Source organism: Nomascus leucogenys, chromosome 12 (assembly GCF_006542625.1).
Source record: "Nomascus leucogenys isolate Asia chromosome 12, Asia_NLE_v1, whole genome shotgun sequence".
NCBI classification, from domain to species: Eukaryota; Metazoa; Chordata; class Mammalia; order Primates; family Hylobatidae; genus Nomascus; species Nomascus leucogenys.
In genome coordinates this window covers 40053135-40075871 of record NC_044392.1, presented here as the reverse complement: position 1 = coordinate 40075871, position 22737 = coordinate 40053135, and the positions used below count along the sequence as shown (strand labels likewise).

Genomic DNA, 22737 nt, shown 5'->3' with positions numbered 1-22737 from the left:
CCATTAAGTTTTGGGGTGGTTTTTTATGGTGCAATAAACAACTGAGACATTTAGGTTAAAAATCTTGGACTCATCTCCTTCCCACGTCTAGTCTATCAGGAAATTCTGGTGGTTTTATCTTCATTTTATTTTTTTATTTTCATTTTATTTTTGAGACAGAGTCTTGCTCTGTTACTCAGGATGGAGTGCAGGGGTGTGATCACAGCTCACTGCAGGCTTGATACCCCGGGCTCAAGCGATCCTCCGACCTCAGCCTCCTGAGTAGCTGGGACTACAGGCGTAGTCCCACCATAGGTGGCTAATTCTTTTGATTTTTTATATTGATGAGGTCTTGCTATATTGCCCAGGCTGGTCTCAAACTCCTGGGCTCAAGTGATGCTCCTGCCTTGGCTTTCCAAAGTGCTGGGATTACAGGTGTGAGCCACTGTGTCTGGTTGTTCTGTCTTAAAATATGTATAGAATGTAGACTTCCTACTACCTGTATACTACTACCCTAGTACTAGCCTCCATCTTTTCATGCCTGGCTTGCTGCAACAGCGTCCTACTTGTCTCACTGCTTCTGCCTTTGCCCTGCTACAATCTTTTCTTAAGACAGCAATCAGAATGGTCTTTCAAAAACATTTCAGATCATACCACTCCTATGCTCAAAATCTCCCAAAAGTTCCCCATTTCATTTGTGTCAAAGTGAACAATCTCATGAGGTCTTGTGTGATCTGGTCTCTCATTTCCTCTCTGACCTCATTTCCTGCCGCTCGCTCCCTTCCTCAGTTCCATTCCAAACAACTCCTGGAACATTCCAGGCTTAAAGCAGTTTCAGTTCCTCTCCTGATTGTTTTGTCTGCCAGAAATGTTCTTTCACTAGATAGCCATGAGCTCAGTTCCTTCATCTTTCAAATCTTTGCTCAACTGTCACCTTCTCACTCTACTTAAAATTGCAATCCACTTCCACTTCTAATCCCCTTTTCCTGCTCTTTTTCCTCCCATACTTTGTATCATTTCATATAATATTATATACTTATTTAATATGTTTATTGTTTACTTTATGTCTCTCTCCAATAGAATGGAAGCTCTCTGAATGCAGGGATTTTTGTCTGCTTTATTTACAAATGTATCTGAGGCGTCTAGAACAGTCTAGTACCTGGTAAGCACCCAATAAATACTTGCCGAATGAATGAAAATCTGTTGTCTGGGTGCTCTGAGGCTGTTTCCCAGGCAATTCTCACAGTTATACCTGAGGACACCCCTCCGAGGCTCTGTTTGCACTTTGTTATTCTAATGGGTCAGAGGCATATCTAATCACAGGAAAAATAACAATGCCCGATATAATGATGAAAGAAGATATTATTTTCCAATGGCAGTTGTGCTCAGACACATTTTGACTCTCCTGCCTCAGGGAGAGTTTCCTATATATGAACCTCTTCCAGAGAAAGGGGAAGACTTTGTATCTTTGTTTTTGTGGGCCATACTGTTTCTATTCCTGATCTTGTTCACAGGTTATCATAATCCTTAAACTCTTGTAGGTCTTTTGCACTAAGTTTGAAATCCTCTTCAACACCACAGGAATGCTGCTCCTGAGATCTGGATGCTGAATAGAATTTCTATAAGTTCTGGAAAACGTGTTGGGGTAGGTGGTTAGGAAATCTTACAGCAGGATTGTTAAAAATCCAAGCCTGGTAGGATTTCCTCCTACAAAGGAACTGCTACAGTTTTGACCACTAACCTGAAATAACAGAACAAGTCACCAGGAGATATGTGTACACAAGGGCCCTGAATCTTCTTGGAGTGAACTCCTCTTCTCCTGCCTATCATACATTTAAATATTAAATCCAAGTACATATTTCTTCTCTCAAGAACTGTTCCTTTACAAAGCCTGTCTATAAAGCCTGCAAAAACAACTAATATTCTTAAGTTCTTTGTAAATTCTATTGCCTGCCTTTCTCAATATCAAAAACAGACAAAAAAACAAAAATAAAACCTTGGGCCCTCCTAGAATATGGGATGACTCATGGTACTCTGCTAGGTCACATTTACACACACACACACACACACACACACAGAGATACATACACACACAAACACATACAGATACATACACATACACACACACACATGCACACATATACACATAAACACACACACACATTTTTCTCTAGAAAAATATACCCTTTCCTAATTTTCCCTAGAAGGGGAAAAGTATCCATCTATTGGCTTTTGATATGTCATTTAAATCTTTAGTAGGTTCCCTTTTATGTTTCTTCCTCAAAAATGCCTTTTTCTTCTATTCTTGTAGTCTGAATTCCAATTTCTGTTTGGTCTCTACTTGCAGTGTGGTAAGACTATAGTGCACGCTCAGCACATTTTGAGTAGTAACAAGTCAAAAACCAGGGGTCATGTCCAGGTTCAGATGCTCATGTGGGAGAGGTAAAATATTCATATATAGAGGCAAAAGTGGAGTAAGGGGGAAGGCAAAGGCTGGAGCTGAAGTTTTGAAAGAAACATACCTTATTTAATGCTACTGACTGCTCAGAAGTCCTAGCATGTTTAATTTGCCAGAACTTCTTAATATCAAATTGCTCTTGTGTCTGAAATCCTGGTTCTCTTGAATTCTATTTTTTTTTTTTTTTTTTTTTTTTTTTTTGAGACAGTCTCACTCTGTTGTGTTGCTCAGGCTGGAGTGCAGTGGCACAATCTCTGCTCACTGCAAGCTCCGCCTCCTGGGTTCACGCCATTCTCCTGCCTCAGCCTCCCGAGTAGCTGGGACTACAGGCACCCGCCACCACGCCTGGCTAATGTTTTTGTATTTTTAGTAGTGGCGGGGTTTCACCATATTAGCCAGGATGGTCTCGATCTCCTGACCTCGTGATCCGCCGGCCTCGACCTCCCAAAGTGCTGGGATTACAGTCTTGAGCCACCGCGCCTGGCCAGTTCTCTTGAATTCTTTGTTGTGTAGTAATGAATAGTTTTCTATCTTCTTTAGTATTAAGAAATGGCTTTTCTGATCTTCTGAGAAACTAAAACGGTATTATTTCTAATTTTAGATTTCCCCTCACTTCTCAAGGCCTCAAACACAATATCCTCTAATGACATTGTCTTTGGGGTGACCCAAAATTATCAAATATTTCTTACTTATGAGCAGAGAGTTTGCAGCTTTTACTTGCCTTGTCTCTTTTAATACCTACAGCCACCCCCGGGGGCAGAGGAGGGAGTGTGTATAAAGTATCACATTTCCACAGTTTGCCATTTATTTCCACTTAAGCTGATTACAGGTTGTGTTTACTTTTCGTTATTCCACAGCATCTCTTTAGCTCTGTTTCAATGGTAAATCCCTCCACCGTGCCAGTCTTTCTCCCTCAACTGGATTCAATCTGAAAAGTAACTTACTAAAATCCTAATTGTAGACTCCCTCTCCCTTGGGGTCAAACTAGAACCCCACTGAGGAAGGAACTCCTACAAACAAAAAAGCAGGAGTAGCCCTTCTTGAGCTGGCTTGACATTATTGATTCTGTGTGGGTGCCGACATCCCAGTCATCTCAAAGAGGAGATTTTGTTAATGAAACAACATGAAGAGGTGAACAGTCTTTTGAGAACATAAGCCAGAGGTAGATGTCCTGGGAATGTGAGTGCTATGGCATTGGGTAGGTGAAAGGAGATGCCTACTTCCACACTCAAACAGAACACTGCACCTCATGCTTTGCTGTGCAGTGGGAGTGGGTGGTTGACCTAGAGGCTTTGACTCAGACCCACATCACAATTTCCCTCTAGAATCTTCTTATTTCATAACTGCTGACCCTGCCATAATAGGTCTCTAGGGGATACACCAATCCTCTTTCAGTGTTCTGGCCAAAGAGTGGACAAAAATCCCTTCCCTTGATTTCCCAAGACTTGGGACTCTCAAGAGATTTTACTAAATGACAATGAAAAACAAATAAATTTAAAAAATTATAAAAAATAAAATCCATTGCAGAGGGTACAATAGTTACTTAGGAATGAGGAACACAAATTATTATGAAAAGTCTGAAGAATTGACAAATCTTTGTGGCTGGTTTCTAGGAAATTTCTCCTTGCTGGGAATAGCTTTATCTGGCTACCCAGAAGGTTTAAGTCCCTTCCACACAGTTAGTTCCTAGGAGTCACTCAGGATGTGGTCTTGGTGATTGGGCAGAATATATTGCTATAAAGTCTCAGAAAAGGTTTAGGAAAAGTGCTGGGCTCAGTAACTCATGCCTGTAATCCCAGCTGTTAAGGAGGCAGAGGTGAGAGGATAGCTTGAGTCCAGGAGTTCAAGACCTGCCTGGGCAATATAGTGAGACCTCATTCTCAAAAAAAAAAAAATTTTTTTGGGGGGAAAAGTTTAAACATATTTGTGTTTTTTAAAGGCTACCTTAGATGCAAAATCATTGTCCTGAAATTTTACAGTTGGACTGGGGTGGGGTATAGTATATCTCATGGGTAAGCAGACTATAGATGGCCTGAGAACAATTTATTGCTCCTTCCTTTGCCACCTGCATATGTGAGGATAACATTCTTTTGCCTGTATAGAAATGAAGTGTGCATTTAATTTTCAGTGTATGGGTATTCCCCTAGGAATCTCTCTAGTCCTAGCCATGATCACAATGTCTGAATCTACCATAACCAGCCCCCTCTCAGACCCATATACTCTGTCACATTCTCTGTAAGATACTCTCCACAGAATATGTCTCTAGCTCTGCTGGCACCTCCCTGGGGGTCTTTACTAGCTTACTCCCAACTTGCCACTTCATGGAGCATACGTTGCTATACTTCCCACCCTGGACTGCATCCTGTATGCCTTGACTCTCAGGAGGTCCAGACTATGTGCATGATAACTAGCAACCACTATGGCGAGCAAGATTCCCACTGCACCAGCAGTGGCTCTCCACCTGCTCTGGGAAACATACTTCCTTAGGCACTGGGAATGAGCACCCTTTTCAGGTAAAATACCACCCACTAAATACAGGAGTGTCACTATCTTCTCACAGGCCCATCCATAAAAGAGTAGCATAAAGATAGTAATTAAATTATTTAACATTTTCTGATATTTTTGTTATTATTCTAAGTACTTTATACAATTAATTTACCTGACATTATTTAACCTTCAAAACAACTCTATAAGGCAGTTACTTTTATTTTATTAAATTTATAAAAATAAATTTTATTTATTTAATAAAATCCCCCATTTTATTTACTTTTTAATTAATTTTATAGAGATGAGATTTCACTCTGTTGCCCAGGATGGTCTTGAACTGTCACTATTATCTTCTAATCTTGACTTTTTTCCTTATATGCTACAATACTGCAATGAATATTCTTGTTGATTTTTTTTTCACACCTAAGTGTTTCTATTGGACGTATTTTTTGAAATGGAATTTTTAGGTGATAAGGCTTACAAATTTCAAATGTTTAATAGATAGTCCCTAAATCCTCTTCAAAAATGTTTGCAAATTTATAACCCCATTATTTGTGTTCCATTTTTGAAAGATATAAATATGTGTGTAAATCAACTGCTCCGCATGGGCAGTTCCTTACAATTTCTGTAATGGAAAACATAGAGGGAAAACTACTTGCAGTTTCAGTGGGAGAAAAGGTTCCCGTTTCAAGAAAAGAAAATTTCAGTAGGAGAAAATATTGTGAAAAACAAGGTAATTTTCTACTTTAAGTTTCTGTCCTGTGGGTATAAAAAATAGCTGGACATTATCTTCTTCCCAGGCTCTGTTCCCCTCTTCTCTGTCAGGCTGCATTGCTGGTCATTTTTGGCTCCTGTTGGAAGCAAACTACTCTAATGCCTTTGGATAAGATTTTGACCAGGAATCATCTTTTTTTTTTTTTTTTTTGAGACGGAGTCTCGCTCTTTCGCCCAGGCTGGAGTACAGTGGCGCCATCTGGGCTCACTGCAAGCTCCGCCTCCCGGGTTCACGCCATTCTCCTGCCTCAGCCTCCCGAGTAGCTGGGACTCCCTGCCACCGCGTCTGGCTAAATTTTTTTTGTATTATTAGTAGAGACGGGGTTTCACCGTGTTAGCCAGGATGGTCTCGATCTCCTGACCTCGTGATCCACCCGCCTTGGCCTCCCAAAGTGTTGGGATTACAGGCGTGAGCCACCGCACCCGGCCGACCAGGAATTATCTTCAACAGAAAAAGAATACTCTAAGGAGGGGTATACCGGCCAGCACAACGATAACCCCTCCCCCGGGTTTTCACAAGGACACAAGCTGGTGTGTAATAGACTTATCTGTAAAGCAGACTCAACTCCTAACTGGAATTGTTCCTGATTGGTTAGCAGAAACAGAATTGAGGACTGATGACAGCTGCACAAGAAGATGAAACCATTTCCTTCCTCTTTTCTAAGCTTGTCTCTTAAACCCCACTGGACGTTGGCACAGTGCTGGGATGACAATGGAGACCCTAATGTCTCAGAATGTACGTCCCTGCAACCTGTGGCTGCTTCAACCATTGACAGTTTTGCTGCTGCTGGGTGAGTGAGGGTCATTCTGAAATAGGGCAATTTCAGACATTCCTACTGCCTGGACTCCAGCCACTGGTGTGGTAAGGAGCAGGCCTGGGCCCTGGAAGCAGGGGATAGATTGAAAGAGGAGAGAGGACCCTGAATTCTTAAGTGTTCCAGTGGTTCCTAAGGTCAGAATTCAGAGGTAATTTCGTAGTCCCTGGAAAGTCTATTCTGCACCAAACATTCATGTGTACTTTGTAGTCATGAGGAGGAACAGGAAATGAGATAAAGGGGACATATGAAGTGAATACTCTTATAAAAGATCAACTGGAAACAGGATCTTGAGATGGGTCCTGGAGAAGGAAGAGCCCAAGCTCACCTCCCCTGCCCCTTTCACATACGCAGCTAAATTTGAAGCCGTCTTCTCCTGCTTGACGTTGATCCACTCTCTTCTCTTTTACAGCTTCTGCAGACAGTCAAGCTGGTGAGTAGGCCCTTTGCTTCCTTGTATTGACAGTGTTGTATCCTCATAATATGATGCTGTGTTTGCTGAGGGGGGGATATGTCTATTCCACTGAAAATCAAGCTTGGGTTCAGCATGGGCAGTTCCCCCATTTTAGTGGGGTCTGGGGTTTGCTTCTTGGATCCACTGAAGACCCAAGGGAATGAGGCTGCTGCAAGTACAGATCTTGAACTACATCTACAATAGGACTCTTTGGTGCCTGACCTCCCTTGGGAGCTCTTTTGGCATCCACAGTCCCTTCAGGGTTATTTATTCCACACCCCTTTCCACTCTCTGCCCCTCAGCAGCTCCCCCAAAGGCTGTGCTGAAACTCGAGCCCCCGTGGATCAACGTGCTCCGGGAGGACTCTGTGACTCTGACATGCCGGGGGGCTCACAGCCCTGAGAGCGACTCCACTCAGTGGTTCCACAATGGGAATCTCATCCCCACCTACACACAGCCCAGCTACAGGTTCAAGGCCAACAACAATGACAGCGGGGAGTACAGGTGCCAGACTGGCCAGACCAGCCTCAGCGATGCTGTGCATCTTACTGTGCTTTCCGGTCAGTGGAGGAAGGCCCCGGGGTGGACCTGGGAGGGCCAGGACGGATGAAATCTGTTTACAGGCAGAGGTTTGCAGGAAAGAGTGGGGGTGGACTGCTTACTGGGAAGCACTGTTGTGAATTGCTCATTCATTCTCCACTTCACCCGCCCCTTTTGCTTAGCATGCGTGGTGGGGGAAGGGGGAATTTCTAATAATTTTCTCAGCATGTGTTAGGTTGTTTTTGCCTCAGTCTTGATTGAGCAAGGGGGTTACGAGGCCACAAACAGCTGAGTGTGAGAGAAGCAGAAGGAAATCCCTACTTTAAAAAACTACCCTCCTCCTGTGGCAACGTGGTAAAGCAGAGAGGTTGGAGGAAATAGACCTCTAAAGGCTCTAAGGTGGGAGGCTGCCAGACAGGTGTGAGCAGGTGGGAGTGCAGAATCCAGTCTGGAAGATGAGGTCAGAGGTGAGGGGAGGGTGAAGGGTAGATCAGGCAGAGGCTGATAGGCTGTTGCAACTATTTTGACTTTTATTCCTGAGTGAGTTGAGATGGCTTTAATTAAAGGAGTCACATGATCTGATTTAGGTTTATGTAAACACCTGACAGTGTTCAGTTTAATAGAGTCTGTAGAGAAAATGCTTCTAGATAGTATTTCTTTTTTTCCCCCCAAGTAGCTGGGACTCCAGGTGCACACCACCATGCCAAGTGACTTATTTTTATTTCTTTTTATAGAGACAGGGTCTCAGTATGGTGCCCAGGCTGGTCTTCAGCTCCTGGCCTCAAGTGATCTTCCCTCCTCAGCCTCTCAAAGTGTTGGGATTATAGGCATGAGCCACCACGCCTGGCTTAGATACTGTTTCTACCTGCTTCCAATGTCTGAAAATATAAGCACATTTCTGTTGTTGTTTACTTGAGCTTCACTCTTGGTGCATAAACCCTGGAGATGGTCACAGGTAAACATTCAGTGTTTTAGATTCTCCTGTTCAACACTGAGAGGGTGATTTGTTTTTGTGGTCCTTTAAGGCTGCTGCTGTACCAGAGAGATCCTGGTGGTGGAGTCGCTTTCTGTTGATGGTGCTCTACTGAAGGGGAATAAATAAATATTGAGTTGACCTCAAAAGCTGCCTAATGACATCATAGCTCCTCTCTGTATTGGCTTCCCAGAGACAGCTGATAGTAATTCTGACTCTTCTTATGAAAATGTAAAAATATAGATAATAAAAATTGAGGGCTGGGTGTGGTGGCTCATACCTGTAATCCCAGCACTTTGGGAGGCTGAGGCAGGAGGATCACCTGAGGTTGGGAGTTCGAGACCAGCCTGACCAACATGGAGAAACCCTGTTTCTACTAAAAATACAAAATTAGCCGGGCATGGTGGTGCATGCCTGTAATCCCAGCTACTCGGGAGACTGAGGCAGGAGAATCGCTTGAACCTGGGAGGTGGAGGTTGCAGTGAGCCAAGATCACACCACTGCACTCCAGCCTGGGCAACAAGAGCGAAACTCCGTCTCAAAAAAAAAAAAAAAAAAAAAAATTGAGATCTGAAGGGTTATTAGAGAGAAACTACCTAGTCCCACCCATCCATTGTACAAAGAAATGCAACTGATTAGACCCAAGAGCTCAGCAGTTAATGGCACAGCCAAAATCCCAATCCTGACTTTAGTTTCTGTTTTATGCCATCTCAGTAATGGTACCTGGCCTTTCATATACAGAATACTTTTCTTTTGGCCAGGCACAGTGGCTCACGCCTGTAATCCCAGCACTTTGGGAGGCTGAGGTGGATGGATCACTTGAGGTCGGGAGTTTGAGACCAGCCTGGCCAACATGGAAAAACCCCATCTCTACTAAAAATACAAAATTAGCCGGGCGTGATGGCGCATGCCTGTAATCCAGCTACTCAGGAGGCTGAGGGAGGGGAATTGCTTGAACTTGGGAGGCAGAGTTTGCAGTGAGCCGAGATCGCGCCATTCCACTCCAGCCTGGGCAATAAGAGCGAAACTCCATCTCAAAAAAAAAAAAAGAAAAAGAAAACTGTTTTTTAAATGAATTTTTATTTAAATAAGATAGAATAAATTATATTTATTCCTATGATATAGCAATTTGATTTTCATCTTTATTAAATTTATTGAAACTTTGTTAATAGATTTGTCCTCCGAGGTAGCTGAATTTTGGAATCTGATTACTCTGCCATCAGTGAAGGGAAGGAATTGTTGGGAGGGAGGATGTTTGTAGGCAAAAAGGAAAAAGTGATTTTAAGTTTAAAATTTTTCTTGAATGCCCCTTTTATTCAGAGTCACAAATGAATACTGAATTCACCTGTGTGAATTCAAAAGTCATACCTTTTTATTTCTTATGTGGATGGAAGATTTCATGCAGGGTATAGTATGGTCTGAATGTTTCTGTGCCCCCAAAATTCATATGATATGAATTAATCAAATAGCAACCCCCAGGGTGATGGTATTAGGAGGTGGGGTCTTTGGGTAGGTGATTAGGTCATGAGGGCAGAGCCCTTACAAAAGAGGGCCAAGGGACCTCAAAGGCCTCTTCCGCCATGTGAGGACACAGCAAGAAGCCTCAGTTCTGTTCTGTGAACCAAGAAGTAGGCTCTTATCAAAGAAGCTGTAAGCACCTTGATCTTGGACTTTCCAGCCTCCAGAACAAGGAGAAATAAATTTCTGTTGTTTATAAACCACCCAGTTTATAGTATTTTGTTATAGCAGCCAGAACAGACTAAGACAGGGTGGATGAGGGTTGATTAAGGCTCTATTTTTTCTTTAAACCAGCAACAGCGTGTGGAAAAAAGGGGGGAAAAAGGCTCTACTTCTTTGCTAATACAGTTCGTGGCTGCCCACCCTCACTTCCCAAAGCTTGTACAAAATTTACCATTAAATTAGTAATCCCCAGACCACAAAAACTGATGGCTTCAGGCCCTGTCGAGTAGCCTCTACAGTTACTGAAATGCGCTCATTTCTCTACTCAAACATAGTATTTTAAATTCCTCAGCATTGTTTTAAATATCTGCTCTGCATCTTTGAAACTTCTGAAAACTTCTGTTTTTTAGAAGTCCCATAGATACAATACCATATATTGCCTATGAGAGAATGCTCACATCTGTCATGAAGCATCTTCATTTCTCTCTGCCAGACATTGTTTCAAGTTCTGTGAGTAATGTACCTCTGAGACTGAAAAACCCTTGGAATCTATCCTTACAACTTCTTCTTATCATATTTGTGCCTTTCAGAATGGCTGGTGCTCCAGACCCCTCACCTGGAGTTCCAGGAGGGAGAAACCATCATGCTGAGATGCCACAGCTGGAAGGACAGGCCTCTGGTCAAGGTCACATTCTTCCAGAATGGAAAATCCAAGAAATTTTCCCGTTTGGATCCCAACTTCTCCATCCCACAAGCAAACCATAGTCACAGTGGTGATTACCACTGCACAGGAAACATAGGCTACGTGCTGTACTCATCCAAGCCTGTGACCATCACTGTCCAAGGTATGGGGAGTCTGCCAAGATGTAGGGAGGGGAGAAGAGGGGATGGACAAGGGCTGAGGTCACATGGGCCTACATGGAGGTCTGAGAAAGGCCATAGCAGCAAAATTGGGCACTGGAGCAAAGAGGAGTGGTGTGGAGGCCTGGCTAAGTATGGACCAACAAGTAGGGGCCAGAGCTTAGAGCCCTCACCTCCCAGGTAATAGGTAGTCAGGCTGTTGTTTCACTTTGAAATGCAGGCCCCAGACCAAAGATGGCAGCAAAGCCGAGCTCCCTCATTGATGCAGAGGTTCCCTAAGCTCCTGGGCATTCCTAAGAGCTGAGGTCTGCCTCGTTTCCTCTCATGGCTTATGTTATAGCCATTCACTCCAGAAGGTCTGGCATGTCATGGACTGTTCAAGGCTGTGCTCCATAGAGTAATGATGCCTCCAGCTATGTGAGGCTTTGGGCCCACCCTCCGTACTGCCCCCAAGGGCTAAGGGGAGCCCTTCCCTCTGCTCCTGCATGCTCACCAGTGTGCTTTCATTCATTTGGTGGAGAAACCTGGGTAGGGAGGAGGCACAAGTCCAGCCACAGAAACCCTGTGCCGGTGAGGCTGGGGATGTGGTGAGTCTTGCACTGGTGAGTGACTCAGACACAGAAGAGCTTCAGGTGACAAGCACTGGGACATAGCATTGGAGGTGGGAGGTGGGACAGGGAGAATACAAACGTTGTCATTAAAATAGTAATCCCCATCCTGCCCTAACGTCTGTCTTCCCTAGCGCCCAGCGTGGGCAGCTCTTCACCGATGGGGATCATTGTGGCTGTGGTCACTGTGACTGCTGTAGTAGCCATTGTTGCTGCTGTAGTGGCCTTGATCTACTGCAGGAAAAAGCGGATTTCAGGTTTGTAGCTCCTCCCGGTCCCTTTTGTTATCAGTTTCCATTTGGCCCAGGCCCTAACCCCAGACATTGCCAGAATCTCGCTCTTAGGGCTAGATACGCATTCCGATCTAGGCCCACCTTTTATTTATTAGTTCATTTATTAGTTCATCCTCAACAAGAGCACTAATAGGACTCACCTCACAGGGTTGCCATGGGGATGAAAGAGGCTGATGCTCTTACACCAGTGCCTGGTAGGCAGTAACAGCACACAAACAGGGCTGTTGCCATCCTGGAGGAGGTGGTATGTGAGGGCAGCGCTTAGCTAGGGAAGGAGGACTCTCCAGGCACTGGGCCAAGGCAGGGACTGAGGCTGGGTGGGGCTCATATGAGGGGGGAGTAGAGAGGGCACTGCAAGCCACCGAGAAAGAGAAATAATCCCACTAACATCTCACAAAGCACTTTGCAATTGGTTCATACCCAGGACCTCAGTTACTGATGATAAGTAAATACAGAGAAAAAGAGAGAGAGAGACTGAGACACAGGGGTGTTTTTAAAAGGCAGAGCAAGCCTCAGACAGATGCCATGGAGTGGCCTTTCTGACACTCCTGGCATCCCCATGGGTGAGCTGAATTCTGCCCCTGGACCAGCCCTTTTCCAGGCAGGAGCAGCCCCTGAGCAGGGGAACTAGGGGTGGGAGGACAGGAAGCATCTGCCAGAGGGAAGGCCTGAGCTGGTCCCATCCAACCCTGGCCCTGGTCCTTGGTCCTGAGGACTCAGGCTCCACCGCCTAATCCTACTAACCTCTGTGTGCCCCTCCCAGCTCTCTCAGGATACCCTGAGTGCAGGGAAATGGGAGAGACCCTCCCTGAGAAACCAGGTGAGTACAGGGTTGTCTCAGGGATTCAGTGATGGCTCACCAGGGCTGCCGGTTGGCCTGGAGCCAGCGAGAAGGGGCTTGTGCGAGTTCAGCTGGGAGCCAGGGAGGGAGCAGCGATGGGGAGATGGCCAGCGCTCAAATCGCTTGGTCAGCTCTGAGTCTAATTTCTGGGCCTAAAGAGGACCTCGCTGGAGATGAGAAGAGAAACACCAGTCCCAGATACAGAGGAGAGGGCTGTGTTCAAATTTCTAGGACCAGGAATCTGGTGATATTTCCAGAGCAGGAAATCAGAGATACTTTGGTTTTTCTGTGGAGCTTTGGCAGAGCTGGCAAAGGATAGGGCTACGGGCTGTAAGACTGAGGCCAATCGGATGCGGGAGGCAGGAGTCTAAGGGGAAAGGAGGAGGAGGCCTGGAAACCCCTCGATTTGCTGAGGAATCTGCCTCTGTGGAGGGATGGGGTGGAGTGGCCAGGCTCAGCTGTCTGTGGAACACTAAGAGGAGGTTTGGGCTTGAGAAAATTCTGGGGGACTAGGGGCACTAGTGGGCTCTACTCTGTGGGCAAAGCTCGGTTCCGATGCCCAGGCACTCAAGGTTGACTGAATTTTGGCCTGGTTCTGCCCCCATCACACGGTATAGCCTTGAACATGTCAGTCTCCCTGATGGGGTTCAGTCTCCTCACTGAGGAAATGAGTGGGTGGCCGGGGTGACCTCTCAGGCCTTCTAGGTCTGACATTCAGGTGGGAGTATGTAAATGAACTTCCAGGAGGATGCCAGGCAACTTCCAGACTGTAGTTAAAGTCAGAGCACAAAGGAAACCAGGGCTTTCTCTGGGGGCTTCCATGACAGTACGAACAGGCAGGAAAAAGAGGCTGTCAAAGACCCCACCTCAGATGGCTGGAGTGTGATTCAGAGCAGAGCCAACAGATTTAAGAGCTTGAGCAAAACATCACTTGTTCAGCTGTGCTTGCAGCAAGGTTGCATGTCCGCTGGCCAGGCCCAGTGGTGATAGGGGCCTGTGTTCACACCAGGGCCAAAGCAGATCTGGAAAAAACAAAGTCCAAGCAACTGGATTATCCGTCTTGTTGTGTGGTTCTGTCTACACTGGCATAAGCACATTTCACAAGGCATTTTTGCAGCCAGGCTTTGGGGTTTTTAAAAAAAGGTTTTTTAAAAATCCTTTTCCAAAAGGCAAAGCTGGGTTGCTGGAATAGTTGGGGAATGTATTAGAATGGGAATTCAGAATGTGGTTTGCTGCAGAATTTGGAGCATGGCAGTAAAGACTCTCTTTGTTCAGGGGGTGAGAGAAGAGACTAGATGCGTTGTCTCAGACGCCTCCTAACTTCCTGAGAAATGCTGCTTTGCAGATACTGAGGCTGCTTTTCCCACTGGCAAAGTCAGTTTATGACAAAAACATGAGGCAATTACGTGTGTTTTGGACACTAACCAGAGAAAGTCCTTCCTTCCCTCCCTTCCTCACTCCCTCCCTCCCTTCCTTCCCCCCTCCCTCCTTCCCTCCCTTCCTTCCTTCCCCCCTCCCTCCCTGCCTCTCTTTTTCTCTCTCCTGTTACTTTCTCCCTCCCTGCCTCTCTTTTTCTCTCTCCTGTTACTTTCTTACTCTGTCTTCCTTTTTAATGCCATGGAGTACTATATTCTTCAAAGTTCCAACAAAGATGCACTACATTTGACAATGTGGAACTGGCCCTCAGCCTTCTCTCCCTGATGTGGTCAGCAAAAATCTGGACTTTACTTCACTCTGATGCTGAACACCCCGCCCCACCTCTTCCCCAGTATCTCAGATCCCCAAGCTGTCTGGTTCGCTTCTAGGAAAGCTCAGCAATTCCCTGAAAAGAGTGTGGCCCAGGTGACTGCTTCCCTCCACCAGTATGGCCCGTGGGGAAGGCTGTGGCTGGGTGACCCCAAGGGTGGGTACATGAGGCCATATTGACTTAGCCCTTGGCCTTACAGGACTGTGTCAAGGGGTCAGCAGTCCTTGCCTTGAGTCTGGTTATGGTTTTGCAGCCTCAGCATCAGCATGGGCAGGCCCTTTTCAACAGCAGTGCCCTGGCTAATCTTTTTCTTTTTCCCCACAGCCAATTCCACTGATTCTGTGAAGGCTGCCCAATTTGAGGTGAGTAATCCCAGCCATCTCCTTTTCCTCCTGCCTTGTCCCTTGTCTCCTGTTTCCTCTCTTTTTGCCTTTGTTAATGCAAAATTAAAATGGAGACTGGGCCTGAAAGCTCCTGAGCAAACAAAGCCACCCAGGCCTTAGAAATAGCCTTATCATTGCTTAAACTGCAAACATAAGTGAAACTCAAGTTGGATTGTAACTAAACATAGGTAATACTTAACCTGGATCATTTCTGGTAAATGTTTATATTAGACAGAAATAAGATTTAACCCTAGCCAATCGTAAGCAGCCAACTAACATAATTATGTGACTAAGAACACTTCAATAAGGTACCTCACCCAAAAGACAATTATGTAACTGCAAACCTATCAAATTTCTTTATTTTATTTCCACATTTTCCCAATTAATACTTGTCTCTGACTTTCTGTCATTAAAACATTAGACCTCTTTTGGTTGGGTGTCACCCAAATCATGAATTGCTTCTTACTCAAATGAACTCTTTAAAATTGAATTGTGCCTTAGATTTTTCTTTAACAGTTTGGTGTCAGAAGTAGGATATAAAGTAGAACCTCCCCCAAAGATCCCTAACAGCAATGGGTAACCAGGCATAGGACCCACTGAGCCCATTGTGTTCACCGGTTTCTTCCTACATTTGTGAGTCACTAGGTAAGTCCTTCTCAGGTATCAGGCTTGCAGCTTGTGTCCTGAGCTCTCTGAGTTTATTTGAGTAATTTTATTTCTCATTTGATTCAGCGGTTAATCTAGGTGTTTGACAAGTTCATCTGTTTCCAACAGGAACTATACTAGGTCCAGTATAGTGTATTAGTTTCCAGACAAGGTCTGATTTCTGGATTGGGATCCAGAGGTCAAATTGGGTATTTGACAGATTGAACTAGGTGTTCAACAGAAACTGAACTGGGGGTCCAGTTGGAGTCCTCAGGTAGGTAAATTTCAGAAGGGCAAGATATTATGGCTTTGTCAGAATGTACAGAGTCTGGGACTCCTCCATCTGAAACAGTGATTTTTATGTTCAGATAATATGGGCCCAGAACCTGTGACTTTCTAGAGAAATAGGTGTGCCTTACCAGAGATGACTTAAAGTTGCAATGGTCACAGTGAGGATGTTTAAATCTAGAAAAAATTGTTCATTTAAGGGATGCACTGGGAAAAAATGAGATCCCAAATGTCTCAGAGACAATGATAAATAATTTTGATTGGTATGTAAAGGTTTCTAAAAGAATGATTTAAAAAAATAGTCTCTCTAAGTAAATCTTTACAATGTGTTAATAAGAAAGTATTCTAAACCTATTAACCTCTTTGATTGCTTGCTTTTTCCATCTGAACCTACTCAATGCTCACCTCCTTAAAAAATTAGATTCTCAAATGAGCCAGGAGTATCTACAACAACTAAATTTAACTCTTGTTATTGCACACATGAACTATTATAAAAGCAACCACTAAGGCTAAAAATAATAAAAACTAATTGGAAATAGGCCAGATAAACTAGATGTCTCCTTAGTCACTCATTTAAAATGTAATCCACAGTCTCAATAAGATTGACTCCTAATAATAGGTGAAAATGCCCCAAAACTCCTTCTTGGAGAAAGCTTCCTACCCTTTCTCTGGGCCTTTGAGTTGTGTAAATGTTTTTAAAACACAAGCTTCAGCGAAATGACTCATCAAAAAGAAAAAAGGAGGAATTTTTTAGAAACAAACGGGCAAATGAAAAATCTTCATAGTCCTCTCCACAAATATCAATAAAAAGTGTCTGCCATCTGAACAGCTAACTTTAACCAGAGGCTGGATCCAACTAATTACTTTTATATTATTATACCTGGCACATGGCTAAAATTTCAGAACAAAAGCCATGAATTTCTGTTTGCATCTTTCTGTATGTTTACATATATCTACACATGTGTATGCTATTTGTACATAATATTATTCTACCTCCAGATGGTATTTATTAGAAACAGTATTAAAGGAGCTCAATTGGCCTAGAGGAAAATAAGCACATATATGAATTACGTATTTTCTCAGAAAAAAAGAACTTTGCCAAAATGCTTTTCAAGTTCATATGACCTGAGTAATCTTTAATAAATAAGAATATTGGCATTAATGAAAGTGAATATTCTACCTAGTTTTATCCAAATAAGCTCATGTTGTCCCCTATACAATTTGTCAAAAAAATACCTTGAGATGACAGGTAGTTGGTTTTGTTTAATATTATGTTTGCCACTTTAACTATGTTAAATGAAATGACAGGTATTCATTAAATATCTATACAAACTACTAAAACAAAAATTAAAAAGTGTTCCACTTATCTTTTTCTCTCTACCTGATTGTTTCAGAATTTGGAAACTCTTAAGTATTTTTCTTTTCTTTTTTTTTTTTTTTGAGACGGAGTCTCGCTCTGTCGCCCAGGCTGGAGTGCAGTGGCACAATCTCGGCTCACTGCAAGCTCCGCCTCCCGGGTTCACGCCATTCTCCTGCCTCAGCCTCTCCGAGTAGCTGGGACTACAGGCGCCCACCACTACGCCCGGCTAATTTTTTTGTATTTTTAGTAGAGACGGGGTTTTCACCGTGGTCTCGATCTCCTGACCTCGTGATCCGCCCGCCTCGGCCTTCCAAAGTGCTGGGATTACAAGCGTGAGCCACCGCGCCCGGCCAAGTATTTTTATTTTCAATCTGGGTATTTGCATAGGTTCAATAAGAATCTATTCTCCTTGTAACAGGACATAATTGGGTAAGTCCTTGGCTTGACTTCTTAGCCTAGAGAGGCTTTTAAAGGTCTAATCTGAGATTTCTCAATTACTAGATAGTTTTTAAAAACTAAAGTTGACTGATACAAAGTCAGTAAAGTCTCTTGGATATCACCAAAGCTCTGGCTAAAATATATTTTAGAATTACTGTTTTTATTATACCTATATAAATAATCAGGTCAAATTTAATGAAACTAGATTTACTTTTGCAAAAAAAGTTAACTTTGATTTTTGGTAAAAATGGAAAATAAAAATATTTTTCTCCAGAATAAAAAAGATTATATTTTCGTAGAAGACTATTGTGCATCCATTGTCAAATTCTAGGCCTGTTCATTTTCTCTGAAGTTTTATTATCTCCCTATAAACCAGATTGACTCCTGAATTTTTTTTTTTTTTTTAGTTCCACTAAAAACTAAACCTGCCCTTTTCCAAAGCTCTGCAAACTGAAACTGGTGACTTTAAGCTTCAGAAAAATCACTACAACAGAGCACGTATGCCTTAATGCCAATCTTAATGCCTGCTGCTATCTGGGTCACTCAGAGAGTTTACCAGAATATTTATTGAAATAACCAGAGACATTCAAATTGCAAACCAGTAAAGCACATCACATCGCAACTGCTATCTTCAGTCTACCATTTAAACTTGCCTCAAACTCACATCTAGAAATTGTTTCACCTAGCTGTCCTCTAAACTCAAAAACTAAGATCATAATTTGCTCCAAATATTAACTTTGTTTTTTTAATAGAAGAATACTCTGAATTCCTTTCAAGCAATACAATCTAAAATGAGCAAGTTAGCCTCAATACCACCCCAAAATAGAAGTTCTTGATATCTTAACAGCTTAACAAGGAGGAGCTTGTGTTCCTACTGATGTCAAAAGAAATGCTTAAAGATCTCAGTTGGCTTTATGGTGATTGTAGAACTGGGCAATACTTGCCTCCTTAAATTAGAATAAGGTTTCCAATGAGTTACAGCAGAGGAGATTGGCTTCATAGACAGAAAAAGGTCTGAAGAAAGCAGAAACAAAGAATTTAAGGTGGATTGGCTATTTTAAAGCTGGTTAAAGTTGCAAAAGACAGGAATAGGGAAACAGAATAATAAATAACTGGTTGGTTAACATCAGGTTACTCTTTTGTAAGGATGCCAATTGAAACTGGCCTGTTTGGGAAATTAGATTTTTAGGTTATTAGGTTATTATCTCTCTCTCCTGATTTTTCCAAAGGCCAGATAAGAATGCAGTTTCTGTTTGGTGACTTGAAACTTTATCATGGGTGATTCCATTTTGATTTTTAGTCTGTTCTGTTTGGGCCTAGTGCAGGAGCTTAGTGCAAAACAATAGCCTCCTAAAATTTAAAAGACTTTAAAGAACAAATATGAGTTTTTCATCAGATAATATTTATTTGTATTCATTAATTTATTTGATTGGTTAAGTCCCGGCTCCCGAGAATCTTTGCTCAGAGGAATTTTTCAATCCTTGGCTATTATTCTCCTTATAGTTATTGTATTTACCTCCCTGGTGTATTGAATTATCCTATGGGTTTTAAATGCTTTCCTGCAGCTACCTGGACGTCAAATGATTGCCATCAGAAAGAGACAACTTGAAGAAACCAACAATGACTATGAAATAGCTGACGGCGGCTACATGACTCTGAACCCCAGGGCACCTACTGACGATGATAAAAACATCTACCTGACTCTTCCTCCCAACGACCATGTCAACAGTAATAACTAAAGAGTAACGTTATGCCATGTGGTCACACTCTCAGCTTGCTGAGTGGATGACAAAAAGGGGGGAATTGTTAAAGGAAAATTTAAATGGAGACTGGAAAAATTCCTGAGCAAACAAAACCACCGGGCCCTTAGAAATAGCTTTAACTTTGCTTAAACTACAAACATAAGCAAAACTTCACTGGGGTCACACTACATACAAGCATAAGCAAAACTTAACTTGGATCATTTCTGGTAAATGCTTATGTTAGAAATAAGACAACCCCAGCCAATTATAGGCAGCCTACTAACATATAATTATGTGACTAGGGACTTTCTAACAAGATACCTACCCCCCAAAAACAATTATGTAATTGGAAACCAATCAATTGTCTTTATTTTGCTTCCACATTTTCCCAAAAAATACTTGCCTGTGACATTTTGCCACCGGAACACTAAACTTCCATGAATTGCGCCTCAGATTTTTCCTTTAACATCTTTTTTTTTTTGGAGACAGAGTCTCAATCTGTTACCCAGGCTGGAGTGCAGTGGTGCTATCTTGGCTCACTGCAAACCCACCTCCCGGGTTTAAGCGATTCTCATGCCTCAGCCTCCCAGTAGCTGGGATTACAGGCATGTGCCATCATGCCCAGCTAATTTTTGTATTTTTATTTTTTATTTAGTAGAGACGGGGTTTCGCAATGTTGGCCAGGCCGATCTTGAACTTCTGGCCTCAAGTGATCTGCCCACCTTGGCCTCCCAAAGTGCTGGGATGACCAGCATCAGCCCCCATGCCCGGCCTCTTTAACATCTTCTTTCCTATGCCCTCTCTGTGGATCCCTACTGCTGGTTTCTGCCTTCTCCATGCTGAGAACAAAATCACCTATTCACTGCTTATGCAGTCGGAAGCTCCAGAAGAACAAATAGCCCAATTATTAGAACCACATTAAGTCTCCATTGTTTTGCCTTGGGATTTGAGAAGAGAATTAGAGAGGTGAGGATCTGGTATTTCCTGAACTAAATTCCCCTTGAGGAAGACGAAGCGATGCTGCAGTTCCAAAAGAGAAGGACTCTTCCAGAGTCATCTACCTGAGTCCTGAAGCTCCCTGTCCTGAAAGCCACAGACAATATGGTCCCAAATGACTGACTGCACCTTCTGTGCCTCAGCCCTTCTTGACATCAAGAATCTTCTGTTCCACATCCACACAGCCAATACAATTAATCAAACCACTGTTATTAACAGATGTAGCAACATGAGAAATGCTTATGTTACAGGTTACATGAGAACAATCATGTAAGTCTGTATGACTTCAGAAATGTTAAAATAGACTAACCTCTAACAATAAATTAAAAGTGATTGTTTCAAGGTGATGCAATTATTGATGACCTATTTTCTTTCTTTATTTTTCTATAATGATCATATATTATCTTTGTAATAAAACATTATAACCAAAACATTCTGTTTACCTTTTCAGGGCTGTATTGATTGGGGTGTAGACTGAACTATCTGGGGTCTGTTTCTTTTCGGTGATAAAAGTCTTGAGAAGGTAGTAATGGATAAGATGTGAGGGAGAGGAGAGATGGAGACTTGGAGTGTAGGGTGAGTGCCCCTCTTCTTAAAATTGAATACTCTTCTTCTAATGAACTTGTATTCTTGTTTCCATGTCTTCTTCCCTTTTCCTCTATGGCAAATAAAACACTCACTTTGTTTTGGAACACAAGTTCTCAGAAAGGCAAACTTCAGGTGAGTCGTCAGTGGAGACTGCTGACTTCCTGCACTGCTATTTTCCCAGCGCAGTTACCAGAAGGATGTGACTTTCTCAGAGAAGTCATTCCAGGCAGATTAGAAACATGACCGACAGTCTCCTTGATGGTTTGGTGAGTGCCCTTAAAGAGGCTTCCATTTTCCTGGGACACAGCATCACTGTGCAAAATTCTTGCATTTGAAAAGTAGCAGCTTTCTCTGTTGGATAGTTTACATCGATTTTTAAGGAGGCTATGGAGCTTCCACCCACCCTTCCAGACTCTATGTATTAGTCTGTTCTCACGCTGCTATGAAGAAATACCTGAGACTGGGTTATTTATAAAGAAAAGAGGGTTAATTGACTCACAGTTCCTCAGCGCTGGGGAGGCCTCAGGAAAGTTACAATCACAGCAGAAGGCAAAAGAGAAGCAGGCACCTTCTTCACATGGTGGCAGGACAGAGTGAGTGCAAGCAGGGAAGGTGCCAGACACTTATAAAACCCTAAGCTCTTGTGAGACTCACTCACTATCATGAGAACAGCATGGGGAAACCGCCCCCATGACCCAGTTACCTCCTCCACCTGGTCCCACTTTCGACAGATGGGGATTATGGGGATGACAACTCAAGACGAGATTTTGGGTAGGACACAGCCAAACCATATCACCCTAGACAGAGGCTCCTCAAATATGTAAAACCTTGTTCAATCCTGCTTTTACATTAAAATCCACCCAGCAATCTGACTGCTTTTCAGTATTCTACTCCTACCGCCCTGGTCCAAGCCACCATTATTTCTCACTTGGATTACTGCAATAGCCTCCTGACTGGCCTCCCTGCACTCACCCTTGCCATCCTATAGTCTATTTTCACCACAACAGCTATTGTGATCTTTTAAAAATGTGTGTCATATTTGTCACTTCTTTCCCCCAAATCATATACTATCTTCCCCTTGTGCTTGAAGTAAAGGCTAGATCCTTTGCAACGTTCTACAAGATGCTACAGGATCTTGCTCTTCACTCTCTCTGACCTCATCTCCTACTGCTTTTCCTTGCTTGCTGTTGGTCACTCTTGCTCTTCCTTGAACGTGCCAATTATACTTCTGCTTAGAGCCTGTGTTATTTCCTGTTTCTGGAATGTTCTTTCTCATAAAGCCACATTATGCCTCATTATGTCCTTTAGGTCTTTACTCACAGGTCACCTTATCAGTGAGGTCTCCTTGATCATTCAGTATAACCCGTCTGCCCTCCCATACTCTTAATGTCCCTTTCCTTCTTCATTTTTCTCCATTGTGCTTATTACTACTGATGTACTATTAATATATGTTTACTGTTTTTGTGTTTGACTTCCCCACTCCTCTCATTAGAATGTGAGCTCCAGGAGAAGCCTTTGTCTGTTTTGTTCACTACCACATACTCAGAGCCCAGGTCAGTGTCTGGTGCATGGTAAAGTGCTTAATAAATATGTGCAGAATGAGTACATTCTTTGACGTTTGAAATCAGAGACTTTAAACTGGAAAGTCCTTAGAAACAATGTAGTCCAATCTCTTCATTTTAAAACGGAGGAAGCTGTGGCCCAGACAGGTGAAATTACTTGTTCAAGGACAAACAGGTAGTGGATGTCATTGACCTTTATATATATATATAGTTTGGATTATACTA

At 43.0% G+C, this 22737-nt stretch overlaps 1 protein-coding gene across 1 annotated transcript; it reads left to right on the top strand.

The window, feature by feature from the left end:
• The first annotated feature begins 6351 nt into the window (after positions 1-6351).
• On the top strand, positions 6352-20793 carry FCGR2A (Fc fragment of IgG receptor IIa). Its single transcript, XM_012511332.1, has 7 exons — positions 6352-6489; positions 6926-6946; positions 7273-7527; positions 10751-11005; positions 11764-11886; positions 14835-14872; positions 19190-20793. Exons 1-7 carry the CDS (start codon positions 6405-6407, stop codon positions 19361-19363), a joined length of 951 nt encoding a protein of 316 aa, XP_012366786.1. The 5' UTR covers positions 6352-6404; the 3' UTR covers positions 19364-20793.
• Positions 20794-22737: the final 1944 nt, after the last annotated feature.